Consider the following 16,862-nt stretch of genomic DNA (forward strand, 5'->3'; position numbering starts at 1 on the left):
ATGAGTAGGGAATCTCTCTGCTGAGGTCTGACTCCATTAGAAACTGTGCAGAGATCAGTGGATGAGTGCTCCAGGCAAAGGGAATAATGCAATAGCATAAACACAGAGGTCTGTCTAGGCAGCCTTGAAGCTGTGGTAAGAAAGTGAGTTCATTCTGGAGGACAACACAGCAGGGTTTATGCTGGGGACTACATGAGCTCACTCTGGTTGGGCTTGAAAACAGATCACAGTGGGAAGGGTAGATATCAGGGGCCAATAGAGAGCCCTGCAGTTTCCAGGCAGGAGGTAACTGTGACCTATCTTGGGCTTGAAGCAGTAGGGAAAGAAGAACAGGTGGGGGTTTGGGATTGTTAGCTTGAGGTGGAGCAGTTAGTATGGCCTGAGGAGAAGAGGAAGCCTGTGTGTTGAAGGCTCTGACCTGCTGTTTTGTAGAAATAGCTTCTCTTTCCATTGCCAACCTTAAGCTGTCCTGCCTGCTTGTCCTCCCTTCCCATGATGACATCACTCAGGCCACACTTCCCTTCTAGCCCCTTTTAATGTTGGAATTGTTTCCATTTCAAGTATTCAAGCCCAGTTCACTGAAAAACCCAACTCTTAATAATTCAGAGCTCTTCCCACAGCTGTAGGAAGTGAAGTCAGAGATCACCAGGGTAAAGGGCAGTGGTGTGTGTCCAGTATCTTTCTGCCTTATGCTGGCTTTAGGGTGGAGAAAGGGCTCTGGGAAGGAGGAGTTGGGGGTCTTTGTCCTCTGCCAGGCTGTCTGTGGCTGTCTTTGGCTGACTGGGGCTTGTTAGCCTAACATGTTGCTGGTCCGTCCTTGGAAGACGCTGTCCTAGTGTTTGGGTCTGTTACAGCAGAGTGCTGTAGGCTGGTTCATAAGCAGCAGGCATCTGTTTCTCAGAGTCTGGAGGCTGGGAGTCCTAGGCCCACGCCTTGGTTTGTTGTTGGCACCTCCTCAACCTGAAGCACCCATTTTGTGTGGAGTCTTTCATGACCACACAGCTTCTGCTCTCCCCTCTGGCGCACAGTTCTGGCTCCCTCTGTCTGCTGTGGGGGTAGGGTACAGGCTTTCCAGACTTTTACACTTCAAAAATCTCATATCACTGTCTATGTGCCAAACCCCTGAGACATAATAGGCTCTTGGAGGAGTTTTCTGCTCCTCTGCTGGGTGGTGTTGTGAATACTGTGTGCACAAACTGACCAAACACAGTCTAGGCTGACATCCAGTCTCTGGGAAGGCTGCTCCCTGTGCTGCAGGAGGGAAGGGTGCAGCTCTCTGCACTCAGAAGGGTTCCCTATAGGAGTCTGTCCGGGAGCTCTGTGCTACTTCTCCCTAGGCTGTTGGGGTGCATTGGAACTGGCTGCCCCAGTTGTGAGCCCTGATTGGGATTCTCCTGTGTCCTGGTCCATCTTAGCAGCATCTTTCTCAGTGCTAGCTCGGTGGGTAATTAGAAGGGAGAAGGGGAAGGGGTCAGGATGTGTTTCTGTTCTCTATGGCAGTGGTCAGTGAAGTCCTTTCCCTCCGTGGGAAAAAGTATGGGCTGCATACTCACCACAGAAGGGCTCTCAGCCTGAGGCTGGTGGCACAGGGAGGCTGGCTCTGGGCCTCATCTGTCATCTTTGCTCAGAGCTTCCTTTTCCTTGGTCAGAACAGGCAGTGCAGGTTATGGACCCCTGGGACAGAGGGATGCTGCTCTGGGCCTCTGTGTGCTGTATGCAGAGTGGCCCAGACTTCTACCAAGTGACTTGACCTGGTTGTCAAGACCTCCGGTGACTTGACTATGGGTGCTCCAGGTCCTGGAGATGCCTGCAGGGGTGGTTGTCACACATGCCGATGAGGACACTGGGAACAGAATGCTTCTTTTTTAAAGAATAAAATAGATGTATTGGGTGTCCATGTGATGATGGAGGTTTGAAAAAAAAAAAAAGAAAAAAGAAACCAACAACAACAAAAACACTGGTTCCAAATAAAATTCTTGACAGAAAAAGTTGCCTGTGTAATGTCAGTTGAGACATTTTCTTTTTGATGTCTGTTTTAAAATTTTTCTAGGAGGCATTTTTTTGAAGAGTTTGAACATAACTGGTCTGTTATATTCTGTTTTTAAAGCAGGGCCAAGATTTTCTTCTTCACTCACCACTGGGGGGCTCTCAGCCTGAGGCTGGTGGCACAGGGAGGCTGGCTCTGGGCACACAGACACTGCCCTCTACAGGGTTGGGCGCCACGCCCTCGGAGGCTGCCTGCTCCTGCGAAGCCTGCAGTGAGCGCAGGTATGTGCAGAGTGGGCCACACTGTCCAGGAGTGTGTTGGGCCAGAACAGGAATGTGGGCTCTTTTGATAAATAGTGACAAACTTTTGTGTTGATCCTGAGGAACACAGTGGTCTGGTTGTTAAGGGAAAGCACAAGATAAAAATTCCTGTCCTTGAAGGACTAACACTAGGAAACTAGTCCTCAGAAAGGTTGGGGCATAGTCACTAGATTTTAAGAGGAGCATCAATAGCCAGGCAGTGGTGGTGGGGAGGCTGGCATTGGTGGAGGGGAGGAGAGGCCAGGAGCATATCTGAAAGGGCTCTGCCCAGGGAAGAATCCAGCAGGTGGCAAAGGTGCAGAGACTCCACAGGGATCAGAACTGCTTGATGTGCACCTTGATGGAAGAGCTCTGGTAGACACCCCAACTCTTCTGGTTCCTGTATTGTGTCACAGAGAAATTTCGGCAGAGATGGATCGGGAACCTCAACAGCTGCAGAACTACTGGTCAGAAGTGCGCTACATGGTCCGCTGCATCTACCGCCAGGCGGGGACACCACTGGCAGACGACCAGGACCAGTCTCTGGTACCCGACAAGGAGGGAGTGAAGGAGCTCGTGGATAGGTACAAGTTGCCCCTTCTTGTCATGTCCTTGTGTAAATCCCTGCCCTCCCCAGCTTCCTATGGAGCCTCTGTGCCTGGGTGAGCTTTCACTTGGGTCCTGAGGAATGCTCAGCTGGGCTTGCCTGGTCAGGTCTTTAGCAGACAGCTGATCATAGTAAGCCCTCTGGGTAAAATGTTGCAAATTCTCCTGATTCCTAATGAGACATGAAATGTTTCTGTCAATTCTTTGTGTCAAAACTGACAAAAATACCTACCTGCCTGCCTGAGTCCCTGCTCTGCCAGGGAGATGCTAAGTACTTTCATAAGCACTCTTGCATTTATCATCCAGGGAGAAAGGCTGAGCTCTCTCCCACTTATTGAGGTGCCATGAGGCCAACAGCTCATGAAAGTGATTGCCCGCAGCATGTGGGTGCAGGGTACCTGGGGCCAGTCTTGGCTGTGCAGCTGCCTCATTCAGCTGGCCTTGAATCTGCTGTTCAGCACCTACCTTATGCCCAGTAACTTAAAGAAGGTGAGATGGGCATCACTTCTTTCTTGTTTGAAAGTGCCATCTTTTCCTGATTTTTGAAATGTTCCAAATAAAAAGCAATACATTTGAGCTAGACATTTCATGGGTCGTTTCTCATTTTTATTTCTTTCTCTCTTGCATTTTGAATGTATGCTTTAGGGTTCTTGTTGATTCATGTTTGCTGTCTAGCAGGTTTCATCCTGGAAGCAGGGTTAGTGAGTGGTGATGGTCGTGCTGACGTGTTCAGGGTTCCACATCTGAGCCACTGGTATCATGTGAGACGGTTCGGGAGGTGTGTGCCTTTTTTAGAAGTCAGGTTTCCTAGTGAGTATTAGGAAAAAATATGGAACCTTTATGTCAGATCCGTGTCTTCACAGATTGTTCATGCTGTACCTTTGATACCTTAGAGTAGCATCCTGCACACAGTATACTACAGTTTGTTGGGTGTATGTATGAGTGGATGAATGAATGGACTGTAGCGTCTTCACATATTCTGCCTCTTTTTTCACATAAATTTTAAGAACCTTTTGCAAAAAGTACCACATGGTTATTTCCTTAAATTTATAAAATGCAGAAATGGACGAGGAAATAAAGTGCGTCTAATCTGACCATGCTGGGAGAACTAAGAAGGAGATATCCAGTCTGCTTGTGAGTTTAGTTGTTCCTGTGTTATTTGAATCTTATGTGGCTTTGCTTTAATAAAGAAATACATTCTATTTCGGGGGGATAGTTTCTTATGCTCATAATTTAAATTAGAATTATCATGCTAAAAAATTAATTGGTCCGTTTGAAATATACCAACAATAGTGGGAGTCCTTTGAATTTGTGCAACTTTAACCACATTTTATACAAGGCTTTCTTTGTCTCTTGTCTTTTACAACCTAGGTAGTATGGGAATTTCAAAATGGAACAGGTGATATCTTATAATGTTCTCTTTTGACATAATGTGCTAAAAGGTGAAAGAATCTACTGCTGAATACATTTTACAACTCATTTCTAATAGGTGCTGAGCTCAGCTGGTTTCTCCTTTGACATATTACCGACAGTCAGTTTGATTCTTGCAACAGTGGTCCCAGGCTTCCATCTAGAGGCATCTCAAAAGTGCACAGTTAATAGAAGTGGCATCTTAATCACAGTGATGCCAGATACTGTAAACAAGTCTTAAAAGTGGGTTATCTCCATGTTTGAAAGGAGATTCATGACCATATTCGTTGCTGTTGTGGCTAGTGGTGGCCATGGATTTTCCCCTGCTCTTAACTTACTAACAGTATATTTCATACATATGTATTGCTTTATCTCCCCTTTCTCCCCCAGGGGTAGATGTTGATTGCAGGGTCTTGTGGACTATTATACACCCCAGCCTGCCCCCTTTTTCTTTAAGTATTTAAAAATTCTTAAGACAAAGTCTCACTAAGTTGTTGAGGCTGACCTTAAACTTGTGGTCTTCCTGCCTCACTGGGATTACAGGCTTGTGCCACCATACTTGGCTATTGCTTTTTTGTTGGGATAAGTTTTAAATAGGATAAACTCTCTAAATTTTCCTCTGATTTTAAAAATAGCAAACATTTTACTTATACCCTGAGTTTCTAGAAGGAAGGAAAATGCCCAGTCCTGTAGCCTGGTATCACCTTTGTTGGGTTAGGTGCCTCAGACCCACCTTTTGTTAATAATCGCAAGTTGATTTTGTTTCTGGGGCCAGCTCTGAAGCAGGTCATGTGCCCTGTCACCTGCTGGTTGTTGGAGTTCAGACACTGTCCCCAGCTTGGGTGACTTTGATGGTCTGGACAGTGGAGCATGAAGCAGAGCTCCTATGTGTGGGTTGGCCAAGTGAGTACAAGTGCATAAACAGTGCTAAGGAAATGTCAGTTTTTCTGTTTGTTCTTTGGCAACATTGTATCTGGGTTCTTCATTTGTTAAGACATGTGATGGTGCCTTTCATAGGTCCTGGTGAGGAAGAAGACCACTGCGGTTGACAGGTAGATACCTATGGAAAGGCTTTAGAAAAGATGCTCACTGATATGAAAACTGTTCCATCCTTGTCTGGTGTGGACAGGTGAGGGCTAAGTGTGACTCTCTCTGTGCAGGCTCTGTGAGCGGGACCCCTACCAGCTATACCAACGGTTGGAGCAGCAAGCCCGGGAGTATGTGCTAGAGATGAAGGTCCGCCTGCTTCGGCAGTTGTCAGCTGCAGCAAAGACAAAGGCGCCATCTGGCCTGCAGGGCCCACCTCAGGCACACCACTTCATTTCGCTTCTCCTCGAGGAGTATGGCGCTCTCTGCCAGGCCGCACGCTCCATCAGCACTTTCCTCAGCACTCTGGTAAGAGATGGCACCCCCTTTTCTGTGAGGTTGCTGAGAAGGTGAACTAAAGAGAAGAAGTATGTGGTGAAAAGAGGTGCCTGAGGCTGAGGGGCTGACTGCCACAGGCCACTGCACAAGGTCAGCAAGGGCTAGGATTAGGATTAGTCCTCTGACTTTGCCACTAAATAGAAGCATTGAGTGTATTGGTATCCTGGTGACAAAGCATGGAAGTACTATTTGGGGAGACCTGAGGCAAAGAAGCAAGTCATGGGGATATATGCTGCATGAGAACCAGCTGGGCATTAACAAGGAGATGAAGGAGAATCTTTAGTATTCTGGGTTGTTAATGCTGTTGTGACTGTCAACAGCTAGTGCTGTGTTTGATGGGTGTACTTGAGGGTGTGAGGGTTATAGAGAGCAGCCTGTGTGCAACAAGAACTTCCATTTTTCCACACACACACACACACATATTGCCCTCAGCCGAGCACCCAGCAAGGACAGGCTTAGGAACTTGAGTAAGATGCCCACTCCTGCAGGGACCATACAGCCCTAGTAAAGGGCACAAGTGACCACCTCAGAAAGTAAATGCCATTGAATTGAAGGAGGCATGAAGTGGAAATGTGGTCACTGTGGCTCGAAGGAGACCGGGCTCCCCAGTGACCAGCCATGGCAGCTTCAGCCACTTACTGGTCATTCTGGAGTATCTTTCCTCAGCACTTTGATGATTAGGTGATACTTCAGCAAGCTAGTTTTGATGCTGCTTGGTGGTGAAACTACATTCTGAAATCATTGGTTCTCAAGATTTTAAGCAGTCTTTATCTGATTCTAAAGTTGATGAACCTTGCCAGAAAAACTCACCTACACAACACTTGGTAAGTCACTGCCAGAGTTGTAGACCTCTCTCAGCTCCCCTGCATCTTACCACTGCTATACTTGTAAGGACTGCCTGGTGGAGACGTCTGTTGTCACTGGAGCTGGCCAGGTGAATATGGCAGGAGGGGCATAGTAATCCTGCCTCCACACCTAAGGGCTCCAAGGACAGCCTGCCTGCTTCTCCCACCTTCACTTAGAGAGCCTGCTTGTCCTTCAGAGGTTCAGTTCCAGACCTGGCGCCTCTGAGGAGCACCTTGCACCTTCCCCTATCTTCTGAGAGAATGTTGACACAGGTTAAGATACTGTCCTTCTTGCCTAAGCCTGGTGCAGACTCTCTGAGAGAGCATGCTCTCCAGAAAGTGCTGCCAGCATCCTGGCCTTCCTTGGGTAGTCAAAGTAGAATAGTGTTGTGTGAAACCAACAAAAATTAATTTGAACCAGAGCTCTATTTTATTTTTTCTCTATATATGAGATACAGCATATAGTATACCCTGAACCATTCCTCTCAAGAGAAACAGGTGCATTTAGTGGTTAATAGAAAATATAAAAGTTTCTTTAAAGACATAGGACTAAGATGTCATGAGATGTCAAGAGAGTTGTAGTGGTAAAAAAAAATCAGTTGAAACCTGGATTCCTGAGAAATACATGTGCTTAGATGTCAACGTTTGCTCTATGGTTTTCCTTTCATCCTGAGAAAGATACAGCATCAGTCTTTCCCAGGATGGGAGTAGCTAATAATAATAATAAGGGCAGGCTTTCCATCATTACAACCTCAGTGAGAGGGTGAAAGACAAACTCCAGGGACTGGAAGGGATGCAAGAATGTTTCCATCATGACCTTGGAGTGGATATGGCAGAGAAGTACCATCTCCCAGAGAATTTTTAACTAAAAACCACTACACATTTAGGTTTATTTTTATTTTTATTTTTTTATTTTTTTTTTAAAGAGAGAGTGAGAGAGGGGGACAGAGAGAGAGAGAGAGAGAGAGAGAATTTTAACATTTATTTATTTTTTCTTAGTTCTCGGCGGACACAACATCTTTGTTGGTATGTGGTGCTGAGGATCGAACCCGGGCCGCACGCATGCTAGGCGAGCGCGCTACTGCTTGAGCCACATCCCCAGCCCCCACATTTAGGTTTAGCAGGATAAGCCCCTGCTGTTGGTGTGGTGCAGATAGCTCAAGCCTGGAAGTTAGGCTGCAGAGGTCCAAGGCTTTTGGCAAAGTCAAGGAGCATGCATCTCTAGAGGCTTGGCCTTCTGGGCCCACCTCAAAGAATTGGCATAGCATTCTTTTATACTGTACTGCTTTAGACAATGCTCTCAAAATCTCCTTCTTGGAGATTTCCATTATAAGCAGCTCATAAATTTCTTTTTATTCTTCTTTCTCTTTTTTGGCTTTTGTAGGGGGTAGTATAGTGATACTGAAGCAGCTCATAGTTTAAAAAAAAAAAACAAAACCATAAAACACATGGTTCAAGATAGCACAACTGAGAGCCAGCAGAAACATATATACCAAAGATGTTTACATTTCAAAGAATATAACTGTTAACTGTACAGATATAAAAACATTTGAAAAATTTTAAAAAGTATTTGTTTTTTAGTTGTACTTGGATGCAATACCTTTGTTTTATTTATTTATTTTTATATGGCGCTGAGGATTGAACCCCAGGGCTTCACACGCGATAGATGAGCACTCTACCACAGAGCCACAACCCCAGCCCCAAACATTTGAAATTTTGAATTAAGGCTCTAAAGAAGGATCATTCAGGGGCTGGGGTTGTGGCTCAGTGGTAGAGTGCTTGCCTTGCACACAAGAGACCCTGTGTTCGATACTCGGCACCACATAAAAATAAATAAATAAAATAAAGATATTGTGTCCATGTATAACTAAAAAAAATATTTTAAAAAATAAAATAAAGAAGGATCATCCAGACTTGGGGTGGGGGGGAACAAAACTAAAAATAAAAAGGCATAATTAAAAAAAGTTTAATGGATAGATTAAACAAACTAAGAAGCTGAAAAGGGAATTTGTGGATTGGAAAGAGGTAAAGGAATTCTACAGGATGTAGCTCAAAGGAAAAAAGAATTGGGACATATAGAGAGCTTAAGGATACAGGGAGCTAGGTATGGTGGCACATGTCTGTATTCCCAGCAGCTTGGGAGGCTGAGATAGGAGGATCATGAGTTCAAAGCCAGCCGCAGCAACTTAGGCCCTAAGCAACTCAGGGAGACTCTGACTCTAAATTAAATATAAAAAAGGGCTGGGTGGGACTGGGTTGTGGCTTAGTGGTAGAGCACTTGCCTAGCATGCATGAGGCACTGGGTTTGAACTCTGGCACCACATAAGAATTATCAAATAAAACAAAGGTATTGTGTCCCATCTACATCTTAAAAATATATATATATATTTAAAAAAGGGCGGGCGGCTGAGGATGTGGCTTAGTGGTTAAATGCCCCTGGATTCAATGCCTGATACCAAAAGTAAAAGGATATAGGGAGGAGGTATAGCTGTCACTGAGAGGTTCCTAGGAATTAGACTGAGGGCAGAGGTGACAGCTGGAAGATCATTGTGAGTATCAATGGAGACAAGAAGCACTGCTGCAGAATGAGGTGGTAACCATTGTGGCCCAGTGTTTGAGAGCATTGTCTAAAGCAGTTATTGATTTCGATTACGCTAATTAGGAAAGCGAAAAACCTTCTCTTTGCCACAGTATCACTAGAAGAGAAATTATTTGCATCTATCAGAATGAGTGCTTTCTCAGATAGGCAAGAAAATGATTGTCTTTTGACATCAAAGGATTTATATTCATTAACACTTTTTGAAATGTAGGGCTTCTGTCACCTTTGAAAGCCTAATTAATTGTAAGAAATGTCAACCAAGTATGTTTTCTTTCTCTGCCTTTTTTTTCATCTGTGTGTGCACCTGCTGCCCTTTTTATGTGTGTGAGTTTATTTAGAAGGGAAATGAGATGGAGACTCATGTCACTAAAATTGGAGATCTGACTCAGTAATTCAGTGTGTGCTTTGGGATTCACAGGGAGAAGTGACTCCTCATAGGCAGAATGTTCTGGACCTGTATAGAGGATTTGTTGGGTGGGAAGGAAATCCTTCTTGGAGATTTCAAGTCTTCATCATTTCACTCACTGCCTCCTTTTTTTGTGTGTGTGGGGGTAGGGGGTACATGTGTGTTTTAATTATTTTTTTTTACTTTTTTTTTATTAACTAGGAAAATGAACACTTGAAAAAATTCCAGGTGACCTGGGAACTGCATAATAAACACCTGTTTGAAAATCTGGTCTTTTCAGAGCCACTTCTCCAGAGCAACTTACCAGCATTGGTGTCACAGATCAGGTACTTATTCTTAATCTGTGTACATCCTGTGGTGTGACAGTACAGTTTTCCTGTGATATAGTGTGTGTGTGTGTGTGTGTGTGTGCGCCTAGAGACCACTTCATCTATGTGTGCTTGGACCTTCTTGCAGAAAAAATAACACAGGGCCTAGAGAAAAAGACAGTTTGGGCAGAAAACTCAAAACCTAAGGAGTAATAAAATTAAATTTTTAAGTAATAAACCAATATAAATGCCATTCAGAATTAACACTACAAACTCCTCATAAATATAGGAAAGCTACAGTAATAAAGTGCTTTCCTTTGGCAGGACTCTCTCTATCTGGCAGGAATGCTGTGGTTCTTCTGTGGTGTAGGGATGTGCAAGGAAGGTCGGAGAAGGAGGCAAGGCCCAGATGTGAGCATGCAGGCTATCTTGAGCATTAGGCATATGTTGCCATCTCTTAGAAATGTGCCCTCCATGCTACAGCTCTGCATCTCTGCTTGTCCCCTGAATTCATCTTCCTGATATGGAGTACCCAGGTGGCTTTCTTATGTCAACATAAACATAATATTGCAGAACTCACTTGTGGGCATTTGTGGGGCATGAACTGGAGCAAGTGAGGGGCTGGGGGCTGGGTGTACGTTTGCCCTGAAGGTACTGTGTAGGGTTAGGAGGCATGCCTCTCTTTCATCTGATATTGCTTAGCAGAGTGGAGTCATGTGAGAGCTACCTTAGTCCCCAGTGTATGATTTTGTTTTTCCTACCTGTTAACTGCATATTCAAGATACACCTAACAATAGCTATTTTTGTTTGGCTATACCAAAATGTAGTTTGAATAGATTGACAAGGAAGGGGAACCACAACCTGGGTATAGTGGCACATGTTAGTCATTCCAGTTCAACAGGCTGAGGCAAGAGGATTGCAAGTTTGAGGTCATTCTTGATAACTTAGGGAGACTCTGTCTCAATATATAACTAAACAGGGGGCTGGGGATATATGTATTTATTGTAGTAGAGTGCTTGCCTAGTATGTGCCAGGCCTTGGGTTCAATACCTAGTGCCACCAAAAAAAGCAGGAGGAGCTGCTTGTAATAAATTATCACCCTGATTACCTACCAGTCTGCTTTAAAAAAAAAAAAAACAAAAACTTAAAACCCAGGTGTTGATGTAGTGTTCATTGCATATGTTTCCAAATTTTATTTGAGGGTTGGCCCTTAACTGTCCCCCATTTTACAACCTCATTTCTAGACAAAGAACAGCCTCAAAAACAGTTTGGTGGTGCACTTCACAGGGCTGAGCCCACTAGGCCACTGCCATCCCTGTTGGGTCAGCAAGTCTGAGTGGTCTTGGACCATAAGTCCTTGCTACAGGAGCAGTCCCACTTACAACCTGGAGGCTCAGTCAGGTGTCTTCCTTGCCATTCCCTGGGCCACTGCTCTACCCTTCCTCATCACCCCAGGGTCTTTAGCATTTAGAATTGATAGGTCACCCCATATTCTGCCAACTCCATTGCTGGTGGCTGCTCGGTGTACAAGGTCAGGGAATTGGAGGACTGCTTGACCTTCTTGGTTATCTTCCTGATCGTCATCTTGTTTTCTTTTGGGTTTATCTACAGTTTTTCCTTGAGGAAGCAAAGATGCCGTAGTTGGAGCAACCTTTTTACTTAAAGTAACTCCAGCATACCTGGCTTTCCTACATTCAGTACTTTTCCAAAACCAATGTCATGTCCAGTAGTTTTATTTGATTAAACGGGAGAACTGTTTTGTATAAAGTAGGATAGGTGTGGCTTGTGCCTGCTGAGGTTTTGCAATGTGAAAGATAAGAGCAGTTCAGCTAAGAAAGCACTGCTTTTATTTTTTGCAGCCTTCAATTTGAAAAAGGAGAGAAAAATACTATTTTAAATAAATGATATTTAAGTGAGATTAATACTGTTTAAAACAAAAAAAGGGACGTTAGAGGGATTGATGGAAAGGTGTTGTGCAGGCATGGCGTGGCACTCGCAGGTGTGCCTAACTCTTCCAGCATTCAGCCACAGCCTGCTTCCCAGCTTCTCTTTCCCTCTGTGTCCACTGTTTTTTTGTGTGTGTGTTTTGTTTGTTTTTGTTTTTCCATAGCATTGGCGGTGTGGTGAGCAGTGCTCTCAGTACCTCATGTTTATTAATAAGTCTATTCTGCACAAGCCCAAGGAGGCAGAGATCATTATCCCCTAACTACAGGGGAGAAGCCTTTAGCACAGAGGCTCAGACACAGCACTCCTCGTCTCCTGTCCACAGGGCACAGAGACACATGGTCATGCCATGGCCGGGATCCCTGTATGTCTGTGCAGGTGTTTGACTGAATGTCCATTTGGGGATCACACCCAGGGGGGGCTTTGTAAATGAAGTTGCTTAGTGCAGCCTCTGAAGCCCTTGTATAGGGAGGCCTGCTGATGGTCCAGTGGGTGCCATGGCTCTCAGAGCCCCTACTACAAGGCCCCCGGACAGGAAGCACAGTCCACCCACCAACTCCTGCTCCTGTGTCCACTGTTTAAAAGATTTTAATACACTAACTGTGTGAGGCCCTGGGTTGGATCCCCAATAGTGAAGGAAAAAAAAGAAGAAGAAGAAGAAGAAAGAAAAGGAGCTGGAAACTTTTTGGAAGCTGAGGTTGAAGAACTCATTGTCTTCTAAGCCAAGAGGTAGACATCCACCTGAAGCTATCCATCCTGCTACTGTGAACCAGCAGGTTTGATGGGCTTGTCATCATACTGTGGGATGGTGACAGAAACTTCAAAGGCATTATAAAGCTCTTGTTTTTTTTTTTTTCCCCCCTGTGCCCATGTTCTAGATTTTTTTATTTCTCATCAGGAATAAAATGGACAGACTCTAAAGAGCAGCAGTGTCTTATAGTCTTAAATGTTAATTCTGAGGTTCTTGCTACAATCTCTGAGTTCTAGGAGCAGATGAGGCATGGTGCTGGTGATAAAGCAGTCCTTTGACGTCCCATGGGGACTCCACTGTTGGATCTGAGAAGGATATAGACTTGAGTTTCCAGTGAACAAACAGATTTAACAACTCATAAAAATTCTTGACACAAATTATGTGTAAACAATACTCCCTAACCACAAAATACAGCAGCTGTATTTTAATACTAGCACTTCATCTCCGGGCTTGTTTGACTTCTTTGAAAAGATAGGGAGGTCTGTGCGAAGCACACATTGAGTTTAATTAACTGCTGAAAGGCAAGTGTCTAGAGCAGCACCCATGTCTGCCCCTCCACATCAGTTTCTTTGCCCAGAATTGTCACTGTAGCCATTCTCCTCTTGATAGCCAAGTGTGTTTTTCCTTTCTTAATCTCACCTGGCTTTTTGTTTTGTTTTGTTTTTAAACATGAATTGTCTACCCAAAGCTGTCCTCATCCAAATGAATTTGATACAGTTTAAGAAAGTTATTTTTCTTTTATGTGAATAGCTTTATTGAGACACGTGCATATTGTGCAGTTTACCAATTAAAATATACAATTCAGTAGCTGTTAGCATATTGCATAGTTTTTAATTTAAATTTGATAAAATATATCTGATATAAAACCTCCCAATTTAGCCATTTTAAGTGTATGGTTATTTAGCATTTATTTACAGCCATCACTGCTACATATTTCCAAAACTTTGTCTCATCACCTCAAACAGAAACTCTGTAACCACCAAACAGTAACTCCCATTCTATCCTTTTCCCCCTTTGTCTTTTGAAAGTCTTAATCTGTAGCAGCACCCTCTTTTTCCTGACAACTTACCTGTTAAAGAACTGTCTGTCCTTTGACAAGATAGAAGTGCCATAATCTGGGTCCTGCATGAATACACTTATGGAACTCTCACATTATACCAGCAAAGAAATCTCCAGGACCCCTGTCTCCTCTGCCCTCCTGTGGCTGAAAATAATCAGTGTCCTATAAATTGGAAGAGATGTGTGCTTACTTCTGGTAGGAGCAGGTGGAATGGGGGGCCAGATGGAATTACACATAAAATGAGCTTTGTGTGAAGTGTGGAAGTCATTCATGAGAGGAGCAAGGCTGGTAGCCACCAGAGTCTGCAGAAGATCTCTACTTCACAGCCACAGCGTGGCAGGAGGCAAGGCTGTGTTCTTGAGGTCTGGGGTCATGCTAGGTATTGGTACAGAACCCAGAAGAGAAAGATGGTGTCACTAGAGCCATATCTTGAGGAGCTGTTTTTCCTGAGAGGGAGAGTCTTAGGAAACTTGATGCTTGCACTGCTCACTGTCCCTGTGTGCATCAGTATTCTGTTTCCTGCATTGTTCCCTAACAACTTCTGCATGCTTCTGCATGGCTGTCATCCATGTGTGTAGGTAGGGTTAGCAACCAGGGGGTTTGGTTGCAGATTCCCTCTCTATGTAGTATTTCCCCATGAACCTCCCAGATAAAAGGAAAAGAGTGAGTTGTTTCTGTTTATTTCTACCTGTGACAAGATTTTAATTTAAAATGGCTTCATTTTATTTATTTATTTATTTTTCCCAGTACTAGGGATGGAACCTAGAGGCACTCTTCCACTGAGCTGTTCACCCAGCCTTTCTTTCTTTTTATTTTGAGACAGGGTCTCACTGTGTTTGCCCAGGCTCTCTTCAAATTTGGTAATTATTCTAATTAATCTAATTATCTAATTACCCTTTAGACAGGCACGTGCCACAGGGCCTAGTGATTTTATTATTATAAAATTATTAGATTGTTACCATAGATAAAATCCTGAAAATATATAAAATCATGAAGGAAAAAAGCACTGTAATCACTTTGATGTTTCTTGCACATTTTTCCTGTGTCCTGCCACATACATTTGTTTGTTTGTTTGTTTTTATATTTGTTTATTTTTTGTAGTTGTAGATGGCCAGCATGCCTTTTATTTTGTTTATTTTTATGTGGTGCTAAGGATTCAACCCAGTGCCTCACACATGCTAGGCAAGGGCTCTGCCACTGAGTCATAGCCTCAGCCCCACATAATTTTTTTTCATTACTGGGGATGAAACCCAGAGCCTCACACCTGTTAGTCAAGAACTTCACCTCTCAGCTACGTGTTCAGCCCACACATGCACATTTTTAAGTATGCTGTATTTGTATCTAGTATATTTTCATTTTAAAACATACATGTATATGTGTGTATGTGTGGATGAATAGATAACTACAAATTTTACAATTTTGTCTTATATCCCTTCACCTAGACATCCCATAATTATTTTATTTCTCTGTGGCTAACTCCCAGTTTTTTTTATATCAACAGTGCTTATATGTCTACCCTTGCACTTAAGTCTTTGTGTTTCTTTTCAAGACAGGGAGTGTACTGAGGATTAAACCCAGGGGCACTCAACCACTGAGCCACATCCCCAGTCCTGTTTTGTATTTTATCTAGAGACAGGGTCTTGCTGAGTTGCTTCGTGCCTAGCTTTTGCTGAGGCTGGCTTTGAACTCGTGATCTTCCTTGCTCAGCCTCCTGAGCTGCTGGGATTACACTGTGCCTGGCACTTTTTGTGTTTCTGATATAAATGTTTCTGGTATAAATGTAAAGCAGGCATACCTCTGCTTCCCATCTTGAATCTTTGATTCTGAATAATCAGTGTTGAGAACTCTGTATTCCAGCTAATATGGGCTGACATGTTGGTGTATTTACATATTAAGGAAATGAATTTTTCTGGTGAGAATCTCTATGTAGCTCCACACCACCCCTTGAGCTGCCATCTTCTCTCTCCCAAACCTCTATCTTGCTTCATGTCCTCTTTTTTTCAGAAATCCGCATATTTTTTTCTCTAGTCCATCTGCATGTCCTTCATTTCCCATCTTACCATTGTTCTTAATACAGTGTAACTGTATTTCTTCATTTGAATCTGATTTTCTGTTTTGCTTTATTTGAAAACCAAGTATAAATTTTTTTCTCTCAGTAAATGTTCTCTGGGTCTGTATTTCAATAGAAAAAAAAATAGTTCATGACCCCATGTGCAGCAAACAGAACCATAGCCGTGGTCTTTGGGAATGGCATTATTCCCTACTAATTCCTTTTCTTAGGAGCTCTTCTTTCTTTGAGTATCTCCTTTATGTGAGGTTTTATTGGGTACCTTGCATCTGTGACCTATTGGGCCCTCACTGCAGCCCTGCTGTGGTATGTAGTGGCATTACTGTGTTTTTGAGACGACCCAGGTAGACTGTCGTGGCAGGTACACCTCTGCTTCCCAGCTGGAGTCTTGAGGCTCTCTTGTCACAAGGCCTCCTCCCTCCTAGGCTGGGGACCACCACACATGACACCTGCAATGAAGATACATACAGCACCTTGCTGCAGAGGTTCCAGCGCTCTGAGGAGGAGCTGCGCAGAGTCGCGGAGCAGTGGCTGGAGTGCCAGAAGAGGATTGATGCCTATGTGGACGAGCAGGTGAGCACTGTGCCAGAGGCATAGCCTGTGCATTGACAGGATGTGTGCCAAGGGGCTCTCTACAGTGGAGGAGCAGGGCTTCCTGGCAGAGGCCCTGGGACACGAAGGTGGGGGACCTCACTGCAGCAGATAGTTTTCCTAGCAGAGCTGTACTGGTGATGTGGTGGTGGCACTTGGTCAGGTTCACCTCAGCCAGGGTGTGTACACCATCCCTTGCATAGTCTGTGTTCATGCAGGAATCTTGGGGACTTTAGGAAGCCACCAGACCTTGTAATTCCAGAAGCCTTTACTGAACACTGTGGTATTCAGAGCCTACTCTTCATTCATCCTGAACCATCCAGAAAGGGAGCACAGATACACATGAAAGTGATAAGGAAGCTGGAGGAGAGCTGGGAGGCAGGCCATGCCTGCTGGAGATGGACGTGCAGGGACATTGCACTATGTGGCCAGAGCCCCTCAGGTGGGGACAGACTCTGAGCAAGTCTTTGAGATGTTATCCCCTCCTGTCCAACCCCGGCCTCCTAACTTTCTAGAACCTCTAGTAGAATCAGGCAAGGAAGTCAAAGTGGTCTTATTTTAAA

At 44.1% G+C, this 16,862-nt stretch overlaps 1 protein-coding gene across 9 annotated transcripts in view; it reads left to right on the forward strand.

The window, feature by feature from the left end:
* Fam193a (family with sequence similarity 193 member A) overlaps positions 1–16,862 on the forward strand; it is a 138,758-nt gene that overhangs the window by 62,953 nt on the left and 58,943 nt on the right. For 6 of the 9 annotated variants that reach the window (XR_013425623.1, XR_013425624.1, XR_013425626.1 and 3 more), the window contains 5 exons: positions 2,108–2,268; positions 2,703–2,870; positions 5,463–5,697; positions 9,779–9,903; positions 16,134–16,281. Coding sequence is in view for 6 of the 9 variants with exons in the window: in XM_078020883.1 (XP_077877009.1) it covers positions 2,108–2,268; positions 2,703–2,870; positions 5,463–5,697; positions 9,779–9,903; positions 16,134–16,281 (837 nt within the window). In the remaining 3 variants the exon portion in view is untranslated. Of the gene's footprint in view, positions 1–2,107; positions 2,269–2,702; positions 2,871–3,952; positions 4,027–5,462; positions 5,698–9,778; positions 9,904–16,133; positions 16,282–16,862 lie in introns of those variants that run through there. The other 3 variants (XM_078020884.1, XM_078020886.1, XM_021722169.3) reach the window with 2 other exon arrangements.

This window comes from Ictidomys tridecemlineatus, chromosome 9 (assembly GCF_052094955.1).
Source record: "Ictidomys tridecemlineatus isolate mIctTri1 chromosome 9, mIctTri1.hap1, whole genome shotgun sequence".
Taxonomy (NCBI): Eukaryota; Metazoa; Chordata; class Mammalia; order Rodentia; family Sciuridae; genus Ictidomys; species Ictidomys tridecemlineatus.